This window comes from Thamnophis sirtalis, unplaced genomic scaffold, assembly GCF_051295495.1.
Source record: "Thamnophis sirtalis isolate CommonGarterSnake01/CBP01778 unplaced genomic scaffold, rThaSir2_p1.2 scaffold_5, whole genome shotgun sequence".
NCBI lineage: Eukaryota > Metazoa > Chordata > Lepidosauria > Squamata > Natricidae > Thamnophis > Thamnophis sirtalis.
This window is the reverse complement of record NW_028261385.1, coordinates 68,115,679-68,140,409: the sequence shown is the minus strand read 5'-3', so window position 1 is coordinate 68,140,409 and position 24,731 is coordinate 68,115,679. Positions and strand designations below refer to the sequence as shown.

At 35.1% G+C, this 24,731-nt stretch overlaps 1 protein-coding gene across 1 annotated transcript in view; it reads right to left on the bottom strand.

Moving 5' to 3' along the window:
* The window catches only part of LOC106555020 (guanine nucleotide-binding protein G(q) subunit alpha), a 95,047-nt gene that overhangs the window by 15,125 nt on the left and 55,191 nt on the right, over positions 1-24,731 (bottom strand). The window contains exons 3-5 of the mRNA XM_014073785.2: positions 15,717-15,871; positions 6,225-6,353; positions 4,358-4,487 (exon numbers count right to left, since the gene is read on the bottom strand). Of these exons, the coding sequence (XP_013929260.1) occupies positions 4,358-4,487; positions 6,225-6,353; positions 15,717-15,871 (414 nt within the window). The remainder of the gene's footprint in view (positions 1-4,357; positions 4,488-6,224; positions 6,354-15,716; positions 15,872-24,731) is intronic.

Here is a 24,731-nt window from a genome sequence, read left to right as displayed (position 1 = left end):
AATAAACCCAAAGTAATTTGTCTTGGAGAAATTCAGTTGAAGATTCTTCCTACCCATCCAAAACTTGACTTCCTATAGGTACTGGGTCAACATCTCTACCATTATCATCTGTTTATCTTTTATCTTGTCTAGGGACAAGATGTATAACTGTGTATCAGGCACATATTATGATACTAAACCATCTCTCAGAAGTTTCATTTAGATATAACAGAGGAGCAAAGGGAGGAGAGTTCCTCGAGTTATTCCATAAAAAGAAATCTCCACAAGTTCTTCAAGATGGAGGAAAAGCACTGCAAAGCAGCACTGTCTTCAATTCCTTGAAGACAAACCAAAGGGTAACATAGGTAATAGAATCAAAAGCCACCAAAAGGTTAAGGAAGACCACAGGGGTTGCACTGGCCTGATCATGATCTCTCACCACCATGACTGAGGTAGGTTCTTTAATGTTACTCAGCCTGAGTGCCAAGGATACGAATTAACTGCTTCCTCTAGGATCCTCTACATCTTGTGGGATGAACAGTATTGAATGTGACTGTCTCAAAATCACTCAGTGAACTACATGGAGACTTAATCATCTTTGGTGAAAGTCTCATGCTAGAGTATGCTAGCATTGTACTTGATTTCTATATGAAAAAGGCATAATCTTTTATATTAGGTCTTTGTCATACCATGCATCTACATTTGCCTTCAGAACCAAATCAAGGTTCTGTCCTAATGGCAGCATTTTATAATAACTATTTGCTAACCTGGCATTGCCTGGGTATTTATTTATAAGGGGAAAATGTCTGAACCATATATAGTTTCTAATGCTGAATTTCCCCCCTTAACAGAGGGAGCCATATTGTGAAGCCGTTACCATGGCAACTCCACTGCGCTGTACAGTAGAAGCCATTTTAAGGCACAACATGCTGTATCTTAACAGAACACACACACCCAAGGGGTGTTAGGAGTGTCTTACCCCCACATTTTTTTCCAGTGAGTAAGTCAACTGTGTACCAAGTTTGGTTGAAATTGCTTGAGGCATTCCAGAGTTATGCTGGAACACACACACACACAAATACACACATTCTGAGTTAAATTACAAAGGAAGAGATTAAAATAGGTAAAAAGAAAAGAAATAGAAGAAAACGTAAATAATTTACAATTAGCCATTTCACCTAAAGGCTTATAGAACCCTCTAGTGTTCACAGAGTATATAAATTAAATATATCCAAGCTGACTTGCAATTTAATGATGAGCAGAAGAACTTATGGTATAACTACATCTGCAGAATACTAAAAATTCATGTAAAATTGGAGAAGAGATATACAGATAAAAATGTGTTATTTCATTGTATTTAATTAATACAACAAATTTTGTTGTATTTAAATACAATGACAATAAAGATTATACTTATGAATTGATATATCAGTATTTCCTATGATTTGTTCCAGCTTTGTTTTGAGTTTGTTGCTTTAAGTGGAAAATTAAAAATGAAAACATTTTTCCAAATATTTGTTTTAAGTAAAAATTTATATGATGGTCCATGTCTACACTCCAGTTCCATATGGAGAGTAAATGTTTCTTTAAAACATTTCTTTAAAACACGTACACTTACAGTACATAAAGAAGAAACTTGGAGTATATATTCATTTAATGAAAATTTGTATACTGTACTTAATGACTACAATATAACAAATTTCTTAGCTAGAAAGTAAAGTAGATAAGAAAGTCCTTAAAGAGACACACATTTCCTGTTGTACTTTATTAGAGTGAGGTTTATAGTTTATCGGCAATAAATTATTCTATAATCCTTACTAAATATAATGTATAGATACAGAAAATTGCCATTACCTAATTTGAGATGCAGTTATTTCCAAGCAATGATGCACATATTTTTGGAGTTTTGGATGTCAAAACTAACAGGGCAAGCTATCATATACAAAAAATATGGGCAGCAAATCCCACATTCACTTAGACTGATAATGTTAGCTAGTTGGATAATGAAAAACCTGCAAGCAATAACCATGCTCAGAAAGCAACGAGAACTCCACAATTCAACCAGGAGCTAGATACATTCTCTTCCATTGGAAGTACATATTTTTATTGACACCATTATCTTAATAGCCTATTTAATTAGGACATTATGCAGGCAAAGTATGTTCCCCATCACTGAACACTGAGTGGTTTCCAGGTAATAGAAGACTTCCATTTGATTGTGGCAGGTAAGAAATGGTAGAGTGGGAAGACGAGTCTGTGGCTGATTAGAAGTTGAACTGCCAGCCAGTATAGCTCTCACATCCTTTCTCCAATGTCTATGTTTTTCCAAATCTAAAGTCACAGATTCACCATTCCCAATATAAAAGAATCTTAAAATCTTCCCATGCAGACCTAATCCATCTAGAATAGTAGTTCCAAGTAACTTCAATCAAATATGCTTCCTGTGTCATTAAAATGCTACAGAAATCAGAAAGCAATAAGGAAAACTGTTGCTAGTTGTTCATCATCTTAAAACGTAACCAAAAGAACAATCAAAGCAGTACAACAGAGCTTTGTTTAATCATGTATCAATTAAAGGACTAACACATAAAAATGCAAAGCAGGATTACTTTGTATCATAGGCTCATCTTAATGACTCTAAGGGATAAGTGGAGATGTGGAGTTCTTTTTCAGAACAGGTTGAGATATTCTGTTAAAGTTATTAACACAAAAGTGACCTCTGGCATTATAAAAACAAAATGCTCCCAACTAATTGTGTTCTACTCAAGCATAAAATCAAGCATAAAACAATTGTTATATTTAAACAAAAGAGGACTGCACAAAGAATAATGTTTTAATTCATAATATGCAGTACAAAATTCCTTTACTAAATAGAGCTGTTGCACTTTTTATCTTTCTAGAGTTGTATTTTCCTATTTTTTTTAACATTCTATCTTTTTTCTTGCAAGTGCAGGGTCTGCTTTTTTTTCAGATCAACTGAGTGTTGATCCATTAATTGTGACAGGAATTAATGAGCAGCTTGTCACTGTAATCTAAAAGAGAATGGCCCAAAGTCACCAACCCAGCTTGCATGCCTAAGGCAGCAGTAGAATTCACAGTCGCTTGGTTTCTACCCCGGTGCCTTAACCACAACCCCAAAGTGGTTCTCAATTCTACTTCTATAAATATCTCATTCCAATATATTTGCATTTTAAATGACATTTTGGGGTAAGTTGTGTCAATAGAAAAATTTCAGAGTGGAGAAAGGAAAGAAACTGATGAGAAATGTAAATACTAGAGCTCTGAAGTGCTTCAGATCTGATACAGAAGAAGTGCTTTGAAATAGGCAAGAGTATCAACACAAGCACTTCTTAAAATAATTGCTATTATTTGCAGGATCTTGCAATTGTAGTGACAGTCTCCCTGTAGAATCTATGCAATCCTGGAGAACAAAATTCTGCTTTAATGGTAAGTGTATGTTCAGATTATAGTCTGTGGACTGTAGGTTCTTCCATACAGAAGCATTAAAGTTCCATGTAGGGGCTTGCAGAAAAGTACTATGCTAATTTAGAAAAGTACTCATACTCCACATACAAAATGGGAGGGGGACAAGAGGGGTGAGGAGCACCTCCTTTCAATTACTATTTGCCCAGCCATTGCCCAATACTGTTCTTACACCTGCTCTTCTCTGGGATTGCTGGAGAAGTGAGAGGAGAGGGATAAGGTCTTCTGCTATCAGTTCTCTCAGGCCAGAGTGACCATTTTGTGAGATCAGAGAACTGAAGGGAAAGGAAGGAATTTCCCCCTCTCTCCTCACCCCTTCTTTTGCCACTCAAGGCAGGAGAAGAGGAGAGATGATGACCAACTATTTATGAGGAACATAGAAATGGAGAAGAGAGCTCAGAATTCCACTAGACCTAAGAATAAACAGGCCTTTATGAAGGGGTCCTAAGTATAGATCATATAATAAATATCAATTAATTTGGGGTTATTTGGTTTAGAACTTAAGTAGTTGACATAATGTGAACATAATTGTTTATAGTTGATTAGTTACCTCAGAAATAAAAATGTCAATTAACATTAATCTATATCTATCCTCTACACTGACTAGATGAGTTATAAATATGCCTTATGAGTTACAAATAAAAATGTAATTTTGGAGAAGAATAATTTCCAGTTTTAGAGAGTAAGAAATATTAGTTAATGTCCAAAAAGACTGAAGCAGAACCATGTAGACCAACGTCTGTGAGCACAGTATTTCAAAACCAGGATGAAATCACAGAAAAAAATAATTCCTGGGCAGTCAGAGAATACTATCACAAAATTGTATGATTTTTGGGAAAGCAATTAGTGCCTTAATTAGAAACATACTTCTCAAGGGCATTTGATGATGGCCTACCTCATTGTCTGACTCCACAAGTACTTGATCATATTCGCTAAGAGCTACTAGAAACATAATGGAGGTGACATTTTCAAAACAGTGTATCCATTTTCTTCGTTCCGATCGCTGTCCCCCCACATCCACCATTCTGGAATAGGAGGAGAATTCATAGAAATCAAAATAATGTACAAATTCTAAAATGTTATGGATATGTTTTCATTGTTATATTATTTATATGCTATGTCTCAAGGATCATGACAATAGAGTGAATACATCTACACTTCAGCATTCTGCAAATGTTTACATTGACAGCAGGCATACATTCTGGTGGTGCAGTGATTAGAATGCAGTATTGCAGGCTAAGTCTGCCTACTGCCAGGAGTTTGATCCTGACCAGTTCAAGGTTGACTCAACCCCCCCACCCTTCCAAGGTTAGTAAAATGAGGACCCAGATTGTTGGGGACAATATGATGTTGTAAAATATTCAGAGAGTGCTGTAAAGCACTGAAGTTGTATATAAGTCTATGTGCTATTGCTATTCTGCTTTGAAGGGACAGACAGATAAATGAGATATGTAATGGTGTAGAACCCAACCCAGCAATAACTTAATATTCCTGAACAGGATTCAGCACCATCATTCCAGAACAAATTTGTATAGATACTGTTGGCAGACTGCTATCAATCATACTGATGTCAAATTTCCATGAAATGATTACATAGTATCAGTCTTTCTCTTGAAAATATAAGCCTATTAAGTCTTATAATGGCTTAAATCAATGGTAACGGAACAAATTAGGGGCACTGATCATCAGAGAGGTATCACCAGTGTTCCTGAATTTTATCATCAAATATTAACTGCCACAAACTTACCATTGTGACGCATTTATACACTGTAACTTGGAGTAAATATAGATGGGCTATTTCTCAAATCCATTTAATGTTTTCCGTCCTAGACTGTGGATTTCATAACATTTCTTATCCCCAGAGTCTTTGTACTTATGGCTCTAGGAAGGTAGAAATTTTTGTTTTCCTTATACGATTCCCTGAGAGGTGCTTTGCTCTTCCAAATTATCTCCATTTTTAAGGGACATAGAGACTAATAAAGCCAAATAACATATTTACTAACAAGAGGAGCCTCTTTTATTTGGCTTCAGGACCGCAGTTAATAAAAATCAAAATAAAAAAACTTCAAAAAAAAGGGTTCTTTAGAATATACATTTATATAGAACAGGCATCATTTGTCAAATTTTGTATTTCAACACATCTACGAATGAATTTCAACAAATCTACAAATGAAGTTGATATAGCCGCTGCCATTACACAAGTTAAATACACCTTTAAAAATGAGTGTAATTATTAAAATTGAAATAGGAAGGTTTTTTGTTCAATATGGGCAAGAGTCCAATCTTTTCCAGAGTAACTGTAATAGTAATAATCTTTTATGTGTAATGGCAGAATAAAAAAATAGGAGCATTCTTATAAATTTTCCAGTTTATGTTTTTACACAAGATGAAGCAGAATTAGTAGTTAGGATATTTATAAGAATTGGTGGCTTTGATCTATAAATATATAAAATACAATTTGTCAAACTTTGACACTCAAAAAACATGTTGTTTATGACTTAACACAATACTCCGTTTTGCATTCTCTATTTTTGATCAGTGTAAAATATTGATTTAAACTACGAACTTCTCAGAGGTTGAATTATTTTCCTTCAATTGCTGCTACTAAAAGGAGTGGGAGAAAAGAATACATTTCCAAAAAAGCATTTTCTATTGGTACAATTCCTTAAATATATATTTTATGCTCCTTGTAGGAACCCCCTCCCTCAAAACAAACTCCTCCTAAGTAGCACTGTAAAGATTTAAAAAAACCTTTTATCTACCTGAAAATAACACTTTGTAAGTCAAATGGATATTCAATGATTCCTGTAGTTGGAACTCGGACTCTAAGAACATCTTGTTGAGTGGGTAGATATCCAGGGCCTGCTATGCGGTCCAAATCGTTAAGATAACTATAGATAGAAGAGAAACATCAGGAATGAAAGATAATGTCCCATTGACAGAAGGAATTATATAAAGATAAAAAAGCAAACGTGTTTGGATAGGGCACACTTGGAAAAAAACCTTATAAAATCAGATTTTTTTTGCAGAATAAAAAAAAAAGTCTGTATAGATTTTGTAACTTTTACATTGTTACTAGACTTTTTCATGCTCTCCAGAATGTTTGAAGTATTAAGAGTGACAATTTAAAACGTGTCAACCTGCTCTGGCAGTCTTGTTGTACAAATTATGTTTCAATGTGAAAGTGATGTGGATTCAAAATCAAACACATGTGAAATGAATTGGATCAAAGTGCTGAATTCAATACAGTTGTTCATTACAGAGTGAGGTTCTGCTTTGAACACAGAGGTTTTGTGTGTTCTTTTTCTCTAAATGTACTTGTAGCCGTGGCATTAACAAATTTACAATAGCAGAGTTGGAAGAGACCTTGGAGGTCTTCTAGTCCAACCCCCTGCCTAGGCGGGAAACCCTATACCGTTTCAGACAAATGGCTATCCAACATCTTCTTAAAGACTTCCAGTCTTGGGGCATTCACAACTTCTGGAGGCAAGCTTTGTTTAGTTAATTATGATTCTTGAGACGGTTCATCATCAATTGGCTCAATGCAAATGTAGTAGGACAAATTATCACATAACTGTAGTTAAGTAATATGAATTTCTCCCCAAGTTCCATGCTATTCTATACAGAGTGTCATTTCATTTTCAATGGCATTTTAAAGAACTATGATCTTATTTTACCTGCCTCTTGGCAGATCACTTACTTAACAAAACAACAGATTTAGAATAACATCTCAGCCAGAGGTGGGTTGCTCCCGGTTTGGCCTGGATAGGGCGAACTGGTAGTAGCGGCAGCTGGAGGCTCTGCCCACCTGCCCGGACGCTTCTGTGCGCACACAGAAGCATCACGCACACCCGCGCATGTGTCAGCTGACAGTAAAAAAAAAAATGGAAACCCACCACTGATCTCAGCTATTCTATCCTGTTATTTTTTCCATTTGAAAAGGGGACCACTTGATCCTAAGCAGCTTGCCAGATTTTTATAACCAAGATCAGCTCTCTGCTTTTCTAAAGGATCCAAATCTGTACTGCAGTTAGATAAATCTCAACATTCTAGAAGCCATTTGCTCTTATTAGTGCTATTCTAGCAGCCCCGTGATGAATTAAGAATGCTGCTCTACATTTAAATAAAGGCCTGGTCTCTGTAAATGCTAGACTTCAACATTATCTTTTTAACTTTTGGCTAATGTTAATTTCTTTTTCATGGTTCTGCTCCCTCCGATTCTTAGAGAGCACTTTAAATCAACTTGATTAAAAAATAATATTGCAAGGTTTACTCCTTAAGACTCTTAAGGAAAGATGTACTCTTTCAAAGACTGAAAGATTAAGCTTCCCAAATACTGGATATATCCTTAAGCAGTGTATTTGGGACAGTGACCTTCAAAGCCTGTGGTTCCCAGTTTCGCAACACAAGGGGTCTTTCCAAATGAGTGAGTGACAGCTTCCTATCTCTCCTCTCAATCCTTGCCAGGCCTTCCATTTTGCTCGGCTTGATGCACAGACTGTTGCTGTTATATTGGGGGACTATAAAATTACTCTCCCACATTAACACATAGGTCCTTGGGAGGGTGGGGTGTCAGTAGAATTCTTCAGCCATAGTCTTCTTCATGACTTTAGACATTAGACAATACAGTATCAATAGTAGAGACCATGTTTGGGGGTTTTATGATTTCCCAGGATTTGAAATGGACACCTAACATTAGAACCGTCATTAAAAAGGCACAACAAAGAATGTTATAGGGCATTGCATGGCAAAACAACTAGAAACAAAGTTTTTCCCTTGTGACATTACTCTACCGAACATCTAATTACCACAGTATTGTCTTATGTCTATGGATATTTACCCTCATTGTATGGCTGCTTTACTATTATCCTTCTCATCTTTTCTACTATCTTCTTCTTATGATTATACAACTTTGCATGTAAACGGAGAGCTTATGCACCAGAGACAAATTCCTTTAGTGTCTGATCACACATGGCCAGTCTTTTCTCATCTCAGCAGACTTGTTTTATCTGATTTTATCTGATTACTGGCCTTAGGGTCATAATAAAGGTTTGACTGACTGAATTGAAGCTATTTTCATTATACTGATTCCATGTTTTTTTCCTCCAGTGATCTCATATTCCTCAGGTATCTTAGCAGAACATATATGGGGTTTTGGTTAGGAGCTTGGCTACAAGTATACATGTTTTATGATATTCTATGTTTTTATTATTTTGTGTTTTCAGTTGCCTAGAGTCACAAGGTATAAGGAAAGTGAAAATGGAGACGCCATCCAGAAGCAGTTAAGACAAGCAGTGAAGAAATGTGAACTAAGCCCAGGGAGGCAGGAAAACATAATAAAAAAAAGACTGATACTGACTTTCCCAACAATATTAGATATGAGCGAGGGAATGGAAGTCACAGGGTTTTTTGCAAGGTTGTGTTACTACAGTGCTGTATTAAAGAGCTATGGTGGCACAGTGGTTAGAATGCAGTATTAAAGGCTAATTCTCCCGGCTACCAGCAGTTTGATTCTCATCAGTTCAAGGTTGACTCAACCTTCCATCCTTCCAAAGTTGGTAAAATGAGGACCCATATTGTTGGAGACAATACAGGTAGTCCTCAATTTACAACAGTTCATTTAGTGACTGTTAAAAGTTACATCATCACTGAAAAAGTGACTTATGACCATTTTTCACACTTACGACCATTGCAGCATGTTCACGATCACGTGATCAAAATGCAGACACTTGGCAACTGATTCATATTTATGACGGTTGTAATGTCCCGGGGTCACATGATCCCCTTTTGTGATCTTCTGACAAGTTAATTGGGAAACCAGATTCACTTAACAACCGTGTGACTAATTTGTGACTAATTTAACAACTGCAGTGATTCACTTAGCAAGTGTTGCAAGAACGGTTGCAAAATGGAGCAAAATTCATTTAACAACTGTCTCACTTAGGAACAGAAATTTTGGACTCAATTGTGGTCGGATGTCAGGGAGTACCTGTATGCTGACATTGTAAATCACTCAAAAGAATGCTGTAAACCATTAGGAAGTGTATATTTGTCTGCTATTAGTCTGTCTCAACAAAGTATAGTTCTGGTCTTCCTGTGAAGTCAGTTCCCTGATTGGTCTACTTTGTAGGAATGAAGCAAAGATTAGAGGGATTGTTGTAAACATTAAATAAATAAATAAAAACAAGTGAAACGAATGAATAATGGAATCTATGCTGTAGGAAAGGACATATGGGAGCAATTTTGATTCTTGGTATTTTATAGATACCTACTATACTGCCAATAAAGAATTCTATTCTATATTAAATCATAGACACAACATACAACACAGGAAGTAATAAAAATGTGCCAATCACAACATTGTTCTTCGCATTCCATCAGTTTTGATATAAAATCTTGTACATAGAACAGGAATTGGACAAATTACACTGCAAAATAATTATACAAACATCCATGCATGACAAAGTACCCAGAGGATAAAGTAATTAAGTTACATACTGGCAAAAATGGGATTTTAAATGAAATGATTACTAAGCATGTCTAAACTTGAACGTCAGTAAATGAATGTCCATTTGGAATATTTCAATTAATAGAGGTATTTTCAGAGAAAGCTGGGAGGTTGCTAACCCCCCAAAATTTTACTGTATTGATTTGTGCAATTTTTCCACAGATACATTTTTTTGTATTTTGTATCAGAAACTGGTGTACATAGTGCATCTGTCTTTTTTATTTGGCATGTCTTATTGGGACAGTGCTCCTTTTTGCTATGGGTATCTGATACATGACACCAGTTTCACTTTCCTGAGTCTGTTTTATTCAGGTGGACCAAGCTGGAATAGATCAACAGTATCCATTATTCACTGGAGATGAGTCAACTAAAAATATGCTTCCGGCTCATCATAACTGCATCAATTATGTTATTTTTGTAACTGATGCCCAGATTGATCTCCATCCTCAATTCAATTCAGCTGCCAAACAGGGTGACACATAATACAGTCTTCTCCCTGTTAAATGAAATCACAGGGAGCTATATTTATCCTCAGGAAACTAATGTATATGGGCATAAGTCTAACTGCTAAATTTCAATTCTAATCTAGGTGACAAAAGAGAAAGAAATACAAAGACAGAGAGAGAACACACAGATCTACTGATAAGACAATGCTTCATCTCAAATTAGCTGATCTTTAAAATAATTTAACTTTAGCATTAAAATATTTATCTAAACTAAAACTGGATTCATGAATATTAACCTTCCTATTAAAGAGCCATATCGCTACATTAAATTGCTAAAAATCAGCCTTCTGGATCAAGAACCTAATTTTTTTAGTCTCAATTTAAGATAATTCCTTTTGCAGACACGAATGCTTTCTTGGAATTGGATAGTCTTGCCCTGCTTTTAAAGTGTTTCTAGCAAAATGATTGCTTTGTTGCCTTATTTAAGAAGTTCTCAAACTGTGGGTTACATTCTAGGTAGCGGTAATCAACTGGCAGATAATAACAAGTAGTTATCATTGTTTAAACCTGTGACCAGGCTTCTGCAGGAAAAGTGAGACTAATGTCAACTCTCATCCCCACTCTGCCTAGATAAGGCGGTAATAAGTTTGCTCAAGAAAAACAAGAGCAGGGGGAATTCTAAGAAGCAGTTAACCCCACTAGTGCTGTGATTGGTTCACCACAGCATCTGGAGTATATCCATAAGCGTTGGAATTTCTGTAGAACAGCGCTAGTGAAGTAATGGTTTTATCCATTGTTTTAAATTTATATTATTTCAAAACAGGAAAATATGGGAGCTTTTTTACATTTTTACTGAAGAAGCATAGCATTTAATATAACAGCCAGATGTAAACTCGCCTCCCACCAGCATAAAACTAAGCCAGGAAAAAAGAAAAGAAAAAGAAGTAGTTATACAGAAAATACAGAATTATTTATAAAGGGAAGCCTTGATTTAATGGACTAACTTAGGAAAAGTCCATTATTTCTCAGGGTCTGTTATAATAAAGCATGCGTCATCACAGCAACTTAAATAATTTGTGTGATAACAACATAACGTAAATCAAATAAATTGACACAATGACATTATCACATAAATGATAAAGAAAAGATAGAAACTCAGCTCACTATCGACTGCAATGCTACTACTATTTTTTAATTATATATTTTTTGCTGCCTCAATGACTTGCAATAGGAATTTACAATTATTTGCATAAAAATAGGTACCAATCTGTTCAACTGAGTCTTTTTCTTAAAGCAGGCAAGTTATACAGCTTAAGACAGTGCACTACATGTATAAAAAGGTCAAAAATTGTTTAAAAATGTATCTTTAAAAAAAGAAAGGAAACAGAAAACCTCTGCTATATATATAGCACCTATTTTATACACTCATAAAACTGTTTAATAAGCCCAATCAAACTGAATAGGACTTGTTACGTTAAAGTTAAAGCATTAAATCACAGAATTAAAAAAATAGAATAGGGAAAAAGAAAAAAGAAATGATGAGAAGTTTTGAATACCATTGATCATGGCATGTTTCTGGACCATTTCCAAGCTTTATGAGTGGGAAATACAATGGATATAGTCAGTAATAGTGGGTGGGGGAGAAGGAATCTAGCCCATCCACCCCTTTCTTTGTGGAATCTCTTGAGCTCTACTTTTTCTTTACTCTCATCTAACGTTTATATTAAGTCACCAGGAAGTCATTCATTGGTATGAGGTCAGGTATCATTGATACACTGATGAAATCCATCTACACATCACTATCCTAGGATGACTAGGTGTTATTTTCCAGTAACTGAAGGCTGTGGGGGTGGGGATGAAAGTGTTTCAGCTCAATACATGATCAAATGGCTGTGGGTTTTCAGGTCTCCTAATTCTGGAGATTCTCTTCTTTCAATTCATGATTGGATTGCATTTCCCAGTCAGAGTTGGTATGCAATTTAGGTGTCCTTTAGCTCTTGTTGAAGACCCGGAAGCAACAATGGCCAAAACAGCTTCTTTCAATAGATCCATCATGTGCTCTATTGTGCCATTCCTAACTTGGCCGGCCCTGGTAATTCATATTTGGATTACTGAAACATGCTTTAGACTGGGTGCTCTTGAAAACCCCCTGCAAGCTGCAGTTGGTCCACCTTGAGAGATCTTTGAAAGACCATTCATCTGTGACCTGCATTGCCTTCCAATGGAATTCTGTGTAATTCAAGTTGCTGATTATCATCTATGAAGCCATCTGAATTACTTGCAACTCTACCTCTGCTTGTCCCAGGAGAATGAGCAAAGTGAGCAATCTTCAAATCTCTTCTTTGAAGCCATGTCACCTGGAAGGATCCAGGAGACATGCCTTCTCTGCTGTAGCAACCAGCTCAGGGAATATGATTCTTCCTAAGGTTCAGATAGCTCTTTGCTTCCTATCCTTCTGTAAAGGCCCTGAAAATCTAGTTCTTCCTCCAGGCACCAGGCCAGACAATGAGATGAACACATGCAGAATGAAAGGTTTTTGAATGTGCATAGAGTGGCAATTTGGCTATTCTGTTTCTCTTTATTTCATTATATTATTATTCCATTTTTGATTCTAACTGCTTTCTATAATTTTTTTCTCACACTTCTATATAAGTCACCCAGCCATTTTGTAAGTTGGGCAGTCATATCAATGAATCAATCTATCAATCGGTCAAGAAAATACGGTATATAGCAGCAAGTTCATCATTAGGTTATATCTACATACCTCTGCTGAGGGTACTCTCACCCAAAAGCATGATACTTCGTTTTCAACACATGGGCTACATTCTGTAATAAAATCCTTAATATCTCTAAGCTTTTTCTCTCCATCCTACTCTGATATTCTTTTTTTTTTAACTTACTTTCGCATTTGGATAAATTGGCTTGTCTTAATAACTGGTAACTTGCCTAATTCTCTACACAATTATTGATAGGAAAGATCATCACATGGCTTCTCATTATACTTTAGTTTGCTTACTAGTCAACTGAACTAGGTCATTCTAAGGGCTCCAGTGTAGTATAATATAAAGGTGCAACTCTAAAACTTTTAGTTCTATTAGAATTTGTGACTGTCTCAGAAAGCCATGATTGCATTATGACCACACAAATTACCTTGCTATAGCACCTCAGGCCTATCTCTATGGCAACCTAATAAAATTACTGCAGCTGCCACTCTAGATTTTATTGAACGAATTACTGCTATAATTAACTTTCAAAATATAGCATATAATAGAAATATATTAAGACGTGCAATTTCTTTTCGATTAATGATGAGCTTAAATGGTTAAATATTTTTTTGTGATGACAGATCTACAATATTTCCCAACACAATATGGTAAATAAAGGATTAGGAGATCAGGAGAAGCAAGGACCTTGCGCTTCTGTGCTACACATCTTTCAAAGGTGTCTAAAACCGTCTCACTAATGAGAATTTCCAGGAAAAAACATTACAGTGCCTTACTGTAAATATAAATTATGCAAAAATAAATAGGCCATTTCTGAATTACAGAAGTCTACAATTTTCTATGTGTGTCTCAGAATGAAAGTCATCATCTTTGTTCGTGGTTTCCATTTTTGGAAGCATAACGAAAAAGATTTAGAAGTCTCAATCCTCTTTTCCCATATTGGTTGGTTTCAGGTCAGCTATATTGGCTTCCTGTAGGCTTTTTGGCTACAATTCAAGATCTTAGTTATCAATAAAACCATTAATGGCATAGGTCTGATTTATTTGTTGGATCATCTCTCTCCAACTTTCTGCTTCTTTTATTAAGTCCACCAGGATGAGTGTATTTTGGGTTCCCTCCTTGAAAAACATCATTTAGCTGGATCCAGGAAGGATCCTTTTTTGGTTGTAGTGCCTGCCTTTTGGAATAGCACATCTTATGAGATTGGCTGGATACAGTATGCAACAACTATTGAAAACTGATCCTGCCAATGTATGCATTACTGCAGTTTTAGTGTATCAAAAGCCACTCTAATTATGTTCCTCTGTTTTCTGGATGCACTAACTCACATAAGGACCACTAATAGGTTGCACCTTCCCAGGATATTAGCCTTTTTTGTTACCTAATCATCAAGCAGTACAAACTGCTTGATAAAACTACTCAACTCTGGACACAACTGGCCTAATTATAATTAAATTTGAAATTATATAATTATAGGTTAAAATAAACACACTCTGTGACTACAGGCTACTTTTGCTGACTGCCGGCTGTCTGAACTTCGGCAGTTCGATTGTCACCAGGTCACCATCTCAAGGTTGACTCAGCCTTCCATCCTTCCAAGGTCGGTGAAATGAGGACCCAGATTGTTGGGGGCAATAAACTGACTAAACCACTTAGAGAGGGCTGTAAAGCACTGTGAAGCAATATATACATCTAAGTGCTATTGCTATATAAGACATATCCGTTTTGTATGTACAATTATTATTCAACTAGAATTTCCTGCAAATGAAAGAGTATTAAAGATAATATATTACTTGTATCATCTATTCTGTACATACTCTGTATAAGTAACCCTACATAGCACTTTAGGATGAAAGTATGAGGGGCAAGAGCAAAACAACCAAGCATGTATTTATTTTTGGTGCTGTTTAACTAATTCAGCTGAGCTTTTGAAGGGTAGAAAGTATAACAAACAAATAAATATATTTTGTAAATCTTGCCAAATAAAACTTCTGAGCTTTTATATCCAGACATTTTGGACTAGGTTCAAAATGTTCATGTTCATACACAATCATTTGCCTTATCGGTCAAATTCCATTAGTTCTGACTGCCAATTCTACTTCTTGGTCATATGAAAAGGAAATTCTGGAAAATATACCGTATTATCTGCAAAGGAAGTAACCCTATCTTCTTTATTCCAGAAATTCTGAAAAATAAGATATTATTACTCTTCCTGCCCTACAGTAATGTATTGTTTTCACACACATAGCAACAAATGTGAAAGTACAGGACGTCTCTTTTGCCACAATATTCAATGCATGATTTAAGGCTCTCCACCATACTAACAGCATGATCATCATTTGACCAGAAGGTTTAGGATAATACTATCACTGTCAAACATTTCAGAAAGCATCTCATTATATCTGAAATATACACCTAAGTAATGTATGATTAATTTGGCATGTTGAAACACCAGTTAAGAAGTTACATTAACTAATTTTCAAAACTGAAATGAGAAAACCCAATATTAATGTGAATACATTTATATACATTTTAAAATTACATTGCTAAAAATCCCCATAAAACATCTATACTTACTATTTTGTAGAATCTGACAACTGATATTCCCGTCGTCTGTCATAGCATTCTTGAATACCAGGATCATTCCATAAGCTCTTTATTGCATCTACATAGGGATTCTCAAATGAGGACACTTTCTCTATATCAATTTCTCGAACTAGTTGTGCATTGGCCTATTGAAATAAAAAAGAAAATCAATAGCTATTTCTCATATAAAATATACACAGACCATTTTTCTTTATTGAATTCCCATTGAGCAAGAAACTGACTCACAGGTAAGGTATAGTAATAGCAATACTATAACATTTTCACTATATGTAGGAAATGAAAGTAGGACAGTCTTTTTCTAAAAATGCAGTAAGATTTTTTTCATGGTTTTGATCAGTCATTTAAAATAATTAATTTATTTCCTAATTCCATCTTGCGTCATAGGTGATCAACTCCCTTGAGACCTGCTGGCTCTAAAAAGAAAAACAAAATAAAAAACCACCACCTAATTTTCAACGAAATAATTACTTCAAAAGAGTTTTGATCTGGACAACGAAGTAAATGGAAGACCCAGAAGCAGCTGTTTTATTATAAGTTATATAAACAGAATAATATGTTTATTATGTTATATTAATAGAATAATCCCTAATAATTCCCTTTAAAAAAAATGGAAAACAGTATTTGGAACTAAATATTGAATATGCATTGTTAAATGTTTGTACATCTCCTTAAGATTCGAAATATACTTTAAGATATAGGTTCCCCTCGCACATATGTGCTAGTCATTCCCAACTTTAGGGGACGGTGCTCATCTCCATTTCAAGGCCGAAGAGCCAACGCTGTCTGAAGATGTCTCCGTGGTCATGTGGCTGGCATGATTCAACGGTGAAGGTGCACAGAACACTGTATCCTCCCACCAAAGGTGGTTCCTATTTTTCTACTTGCATTTTTTACGTGCTTACGAACTGCTAGATTGGCAGGAGCTGGGACAAGTAACGGCAACTCACTCCGTTACGTCGCGCTAGGGATTCGAACCACCAGCCTTTCTGATTGACAAACTCAGTGTTTACATCCCCCCAAAATGCATATTTTCTTCCCAATATTGGCTCCTATGTGATTTTTAATTTTAGCTTTGTTCTTGTATTTTCCCCTCAAAATTTTGCACTTGCACTTCTCATTTAAATGAAAAACAATGCATTTTGCAGAAATTAAATTTAAACATAAAACAACTTGCATAATTTAAACTTGCATCTGACTACAAAGGAAGAGTTCATTAAATGGGGTTCGAAAAGTATCTCTGCTAGTCTTTTACAGCAGCAGTTTCCAACCTTTCGAGCTTTGCAGACCAGCGGGAGAGGTGGGGAAAGAAGATCATTCTTTGTGAGAAGTGGGCGAGTGCATGCAGCATCACTTGTGCGCACAGCGTGCATGTGCACCCACTGCTTTCACCAATTTGAGCTACACCCGGCTTGGCTCTCCCTCAATCCAGTTCTGAATGGGCCACAGCCCAATATCATGCTGTAGCCTTGGGGTTGGAAACACCTGTTTTACAGTATGCCCCTAAAATACCATCTCCCCTGAATCAAGAACACAATCAATACTACTAATACTATTATTTCTGCTACTATGTTTTCTTTTTTATTGTTGCTGCTACATTTTGATATTTATTCAATTTCAACTGCTAAATGAAAAAGTGCAAACAGATTCTTAAAGGAAATAGATCCTATTTTAGTTTTGGCAAGACATAATATAAAGCATTCCATGATTTCAAAAACTGGACACAAAGGAGGAATAATGATACTGATTGATACTGATTTAGAAAATATGCTTCAATGGCTCTACAAAAGAAATACAAATGGCAATCAAAAAGAGTGACCTGGATAATATTTTTTCTATGAAAAAATGAAGAGTTACTCAATTTGTTTATACTTGTGCTAAAGATTAGAAGATATATATACAGGTATAATAGATAGAGAGATAGATTAGTCTTCTTTTTCTTTTTCCATCCTGCAGTTTTTACTCTTACCTATTATCTTTTCTTCATTTAGTTTGTATTAGATTTTAGTATATACTCAAAATTATTTTAAACACACACACACACACGGAGGGAGGAAGAGAATTTTTATACAAGAAATCAACTTTAACTGCACTGTCACCAAGACACAGCTACATTCTTCTCCTGCCCTGAAAATTACATTCTGGGGACAATGTTCTGGATCTGTATTTTAGTACAGTTGTCCCCAACCAGGCATTTTCCAAGTGTGGGCATTGAAAAGAAATATTTCTGCAAACAACCGAGACCACATGATGTGTAATTTATTTATCTATCTAACATGGTTCTTAAACACACCTTGCCTAAATCTTGACTTGTTTAAAGTAGTAAATGCTTGCTAATTATTTTCACACACCTTTCAATGAAGCTATTAGCTCAACCAGCTGAAGTGCTAATTTAAATGCTTAAAATAATTATAGTCTGTACACATACCAACTCTCTTTCTATATATGTCACTCAGAAAGGATCCTGTAAAGAAAATCCTGGACAAAAGTTATAGGTACCTAGATCCAAGAATAAAATATCAGATCAAGAAATATGATTATGAAACAATGAATATAAAAACCAAAACTTTCAGACAGTATGTACAATTCACTGTCCATAGCACGAAGCTGTATATATTTCACACAGCAGCTTTTATCCACTGGATAAAATCCACTGGAGTATCCGAATACAGGATGTCATCAGCACAGGCCTTCAAATTCATGAAGGGAGGGGGGGGGAAGACAGCCCATTATACACAGTAGTTTGAGCTTTAGAAAAAAAAGCCTTCTTCAAGCAAGGCAAATAAAATCCATCGGGACCTGTGTTAAAAAACAATTGCAGAAAATTTGCTAAATTATTTGACAACATTGTAAGCCTGCAGGGACTTCGTTCAGGCAGTCACCAGAAGTCAACAACAACTATAAGGCAAGAAAAGAAAAAGCCGGATAAAATACAACACTAATTTTCTACTCCCACCAGACCAAACAAAAAATAAGCAAAAAAACCCCTCGGAATAATTCCAAACCGTATTGTTAAGAATTCTTGCTTTAGTAAAACTTAAAATACAGCACCCACATTTTCATGGTTGCCAGCTTTGTGACTCATGTAGATATGTACAAATGTTAGGCGAAAGAACTCATGCTTGTAAACTTCACTTTAAATATCTCATTATTTATGTAAAAATTAATTAGGTTGTATTGCTTTATACTTTTTCTGCTCAAAAATTTGTTTAATGCTTTTTTTAACACAATGATCACTATTTTACTGTACCAACAGTGATAAATAGTGGTAAAAAGAAAAAACACAGCTATTAAATGTACCTTTTTAATATAATTATAAATAAATCATATAATCTAAATTAAGAGTAAAAGATAGATAAAATTTAAATTAAAAATATTTAGAGATTTATATCACAGATAAAATAAGTCTAAAATATTAACCAAATTATTTAAAAGCCCTATTTTATTGCCTTTGATTACAGGGCTAATATATCTAAGCTGCAGAAACCCAGGGTCAAAAACAGCTTAATCAAATGTTCTTGGTTATATCTTTGCTGATAGGTCTAGATTTTGGCAACACAGATTTCAACAGCTTTCAATAGTAATAATAGTAGTAATAATAATAGTAGTAGTAGTAGTAGTAGTAGTAGTAGTAGTAGTAGTAATAATAATAATAATAATAATAATAATAATAATAATAATAATAATAATAATGGTTAAACTGCACATATGAGAATTCACTGCTATAAATCATGTGTAGAGTTTTCTTTCCAGTCTTATATTATAACATCTTGGCTATTCCCCAAGGAGGCTTAGGGTACTAATCTTGCTAAAGCTATACAGGAGACAGAATGGTAAGTATTATGGAAATCAAGTAAATTCATCTTGGCTTCATCTCTGCAACGACTTCAGTGGAAGATTATAAATTAATGGAATTTGACTCAGTTAGATTCACATGCGCGCACATAGAAACACTCTATTCCAAATGATGGAGAAGAGAATCCTTCCTTCATATATGATGGTCTTGTGATCTCTTTTGGTGTAAACTTTATAAGAACATAAGTATCAATATTAAACAAGAAATCGAATGCTCCCAGAGCTGGAATTACTAGCATTTATTTACAGGGTAAAATCTTAATAATATATTTTTCTCAGCAGCTAAAATAATGATGCTTCAACATTAGAAAATATTAGCTACTTTAACAATTGAAATATAGATTAACAAGATTAACAAGGCCAACTATTGTGTTAGAAAAGCTTACAGATGGTTAAAATAAAACATTAGCGACAGAAACAACAATTTTATTTAGCCTGAGATGATTTTATATCTTACCATAATTGCAATAGATCTATAATCAACAATACTTTTGATATACAGTAAATATTAACATGTATATTGTCTATTTTTTTTGGTGGATTTTAAATATTTTTGGGGAGTCATTTAGGTATAGTGGTTAAGGCATTAGGCTAGAACCCAGGAGATTTTGAGTTCTAGTCCCATTTTAAGCACGAAGCCAGCTGAGGGATCTTGGGCCACTCACTTCTTTCAGCCCTACAAAGAAGTCAATGGCAAATCACTTGAAAACCCTTGCCAAGAAAACTGTAGTGACTTGCTCAGCCAGTCCTTTGGAAACATTTGAACAGAAGAAAAATAGTATTTTTAAAATATGGATTCAGGTTGTTCAATTATTTGATGTCTGTTAATAACAATTCAATTGAAAAAATAACTAAAAATATGTAAAATATATAAAAATATATTTGGTTATTCGCTCTTGAATAGATTCCAAAAAATAGATATATCATAAAAGAAAAATTAGACATCTTTGTTAAATAATGATGTTCCAAAGTCATGTTCACATTTCTACAAATTTCAGATCAAACCAGCAATATTAGGACACATTCAAACAATATAAATTAATATTCCAGTTTCTGAATCTCAACTTACTGAATATTTTCTGAAATTTCCAATATAACATATTTTAAAATATCCAGTTTGCAAGAACACACAAGTTTATTATTTCAAAGATAGTATACATATTTGATAATAATTTCATGCGTTACTTAAAGCTTCTTATAAAGATGAGGTTTTGTCTCTGGAACTAAACTTCTAAGTCATTTAATTAATTTGAGATTCAGTAGTAACAATGCTACCACAATTAATGAATTTAAATAAGAACTTGAACACTGTGCCATTCTGAAGCATTGGGATAGAGAGGGTGGGGTAAAAACTAGTAAGATGGCAGATAATGTATTGAGATCTTATTACTGCCTCTTTTTGTTGGTGGGTCAATAAAGTGTGCATATTCAAAAGGCTCAGGGCTTGTATCACAATGCTGTCTACCATCCTGCTGATTTACAACCCTTTGTTCAAATTCTATTGCACTTAAGTATATCAAATGTTGAAACATACTCTTACAATTAAACCCTTTCAAGATTTCTAAGCCCCTATTGGCTATCTGCTGTTTGGTTATGGCCTCTGGTCTCCAGTGAGATATCTTTTTCTTTGGCTATATTGTCTTCTTTCAATTTTTATCTGTAAACTGCCAAGAGTTGTGACACACATAGGCAGCCTTGAAATTGAAATGAATTGAAATGATATAAAATAAACATGGAATTGGATAGGATCCTGGGGTGGTACCAAGGGACATGTCTCCAGGCACACGGGTGATCACGGGTGCCACACTAGGGATGTTAATCATCAGTGCTTTTTATTGCAAAGGGATCAAATTGGATGCAATATTTTTTGATAAACCTTGGAGGATTGAAGACTGGTAAATGCATTGGGGGGGGGATGGAAAACTCAACCCTTCTTTCCAGCAAAGAACAGTAAAATGCAGCAACACTTTAAAAAAAAAGAAGGGCTGTTTCATCAACACTTTAAAAAAAAAGAACGGCTGTTTCATAGCTATGAATAATGTCATTCCAAGGTAAACTTGTCATTATTGTGGTTTCTTGATAATAATGTGGAAATGGTTTATCATCTTGCTATTTTCAGTTTCCTGTTGCCTTTTTAATTTTCCAAGTTTATCCCATGTCTCAAGCTTTTTGTGTTTGAATTCCATTCAAGTATTTTTACCAGATCTGACTGTTCTGAATTTGAAAAAAATCCATCAATATCTGTTAGATGAATCAACCAGACTTGGATAGCAACTTATAGATTTGCTTTTTATTTCTAAAATAGAAATAAAATAGGAAGAATAGAATAGAAACAAAACTACTATTGTGTTTAAACCACTTTTTAAAAATCTACCACCAATCTAGAGCATCTCATTAATTAGGATTAAATAGCCCATGATGCTTAAATATCTTAGACCTCATTAAACCATGATTGCCCTCTTGGTTTCACCCAGAGGTGGTATTCAGCAGGTTCTGATCAGTTCTGGAGAACCAGTAACAGAAATTTTGAGTAGTTCGGAGAACCGGTAAATACCACCTCTGACTGGCCCCGCCTCACCTATTCTGTGTTTCCCAAGTCCCAGCTGATCAGGAGGGAATGGAGATTTTACAGTATCCTTCCCATGTCACACCCACAGAACCGGTAGTAAAAAAACCTGAATCATCACTGGTTTCATCCAAAGTAAAGGGAACATATTGAGCAATACATAGCTATTCTGCCAATGATCCAGAAAGCAGGTTTGTTTGGTTGGAAAAATTAGGTTCAATTTTCATTGGAAATTGCATTTGTGCAAGTAAAACAAGGCTTCATTTTAATATTTAATGTTTTTCCCTAAATTGATAGCATTAATCACATTAATAGTAATAAGGGTAGATAGGATTGAAAGTAAAATTAAGAAGAAAAATGAAAAGGATAATAACAGTTCTGCACTTGTCTTTTTAAAAATTCTTTAGGATGAAATGCAAAATATCTACAATGACTCACTTTTTCGTTGTCATCATTAACAATCAACAGGAGACATTCCAGTCAACCAAAGTTTATTATTATTTTGAATGAGGATCTATAAATACATACAGGTTCCAGTAAATGACTTGCAACATTTCTTGCCCTAGACTGGTTCCTTGGCATATAATAATAATACATTTGAAAAGATACATTTTCTATTTTACTGTGTGGTGAAATTACCCCTATTCATTACATCATAGTACTGTAAAAAAAACGTTTACTCTCATATGATAGCATTGTACCATATTTTTACAGTGACAGCGAGTTTTATGTTCATAATTGCAAAAATTATTAGTGTTTGGCAAACATGTGTTTTGATGTCAACTGACCAAAAGAAAAAGAAGTTACGTGATAAATTAATAGATGTAAATTGTTATGGAATAGAAAAATAAGCTCTCTACAAAGTGTTTTTAAAATGTTTGCTTCCTATTTTGGATCTATATACATGTCTAGTGAAATAACAATTTTGTTATGCATTAAAATTTCTGTTTCTAAAATTATAAAAATTGTTCTTTTATAAGGGATCAACACTTACAGAATAGAACATAGTCCATTGAAAGAACTCCTTTAGATAATCGATCTCATATTCAAATGAGAGACCGCCTACTGCCAATCACCTCCATTCGACCAATTAGATCTCACCGATTAGGCCTCCTCCGAGTTCCATCCGCCGGTCAGTGTCGACTGGCAACCACGCGGAGGAGAGCCTTCTCGGTGGCAGCTCCGACCCTATGGAACGATCTCCCCGTGGAGATCCGTACCCTCACCACCCTCCAGACCTTCCGCACAGCCCTTAAAAACTGGCTTTCCTGTCAGGCCTGGGGCTAAAGATTGCAACCCGCCCGAATGGTATGAATGTTGTGTTTTACTGATGTTTGTTCTATATGTTAAAAGTTTGTTCCCCCCCCCCCCTTTTTAAGTTGTAAGCCGCCCTGAGTCCCCCCAGGGAAAAGGGCGGCATATAAATAAACTTAAATACAAATACAAATACAAATAAGCATCAACAGGATGCAATTGTTAATCTGTAACTGGAAAAAGTTTCTAAAGTGTAACAAGGTATAACAAGATGGCCAGTTTGGAATTAACAAAAATAATGCTGGGAAACATCTGGTTTATGTAAGAGACAGAACACATGCTGTACTTCCAAAAGTATCTGACAGTATAAGATTAATGGATCACAATATTCAGAAAAGTGTGTGATGCCTAATGGTGTCACAAATAGAAAATACATTGTAGTATATTCTAAATAAAAATTGTTCACATTTTAGATTGGTGATTAAGCCCAGTGTTCATTTCTATATTTATAACTACTAGCACTAGAAATTTTCCTTGTTTAGTGAGAATTTGTTTCATCTTTTTTTTTACTCTAGGTAACAGCAATAGATTTGTTCCCACCAATTCTGTTACCTTGTCTTCTGCGTATTATAGATGAACATTCATATCAATATATATTAGAAATAAATACTGTAAATAATAGGTAAAAAGTAAAGAAGTCCCTGCGGATTTTATTGTTAGTCTTGCTGACTATAGGGGGCAGTGCTCATCTCCGTTTCAAGGTCACTGAGCCAGCACGCTTCAAAGACATTTCTGCTGTTAAGTGGCCAGCATTACATCAGGGAGCACTGTTACTTTCCCACCAAAATGGTTCCTATTTATCTACTCGCATTTGCATACTTTCTAACTGTTCAGTTGGTAGATGATGGGGCAAAGACCTGAGGTCACCCTGCCATTTGGAGCTTGAGTCTTAAATCTGGGCTGCTGGCTTTTCAGCCAACAAGCCCAGCATCTTAACCACTGAGCCACTGCACCACCCTGTAAACAATAGACCATACTGTAATAATTTCCAGGGCAACTCAGGATAAAATGTCTTCATAACCACTTAGGCCCTTTTTAGTATTATTGCACTACATTTTAACAGCTGTGATGGCTCCAGATTCATTACTCTTCCTGCCCTGCAATAATATTAACTCAAAATATGTAACAAAATAATGGTATGAGAATTAAATAGCAGCTTATCTTCCAATAAGGAGGCACATTAAAAGCAACCTTCACCTTCCTTTATGGCAGAGCACTGATGTGTTTCCCTTTGTCTTATGGCAATTGTTGTA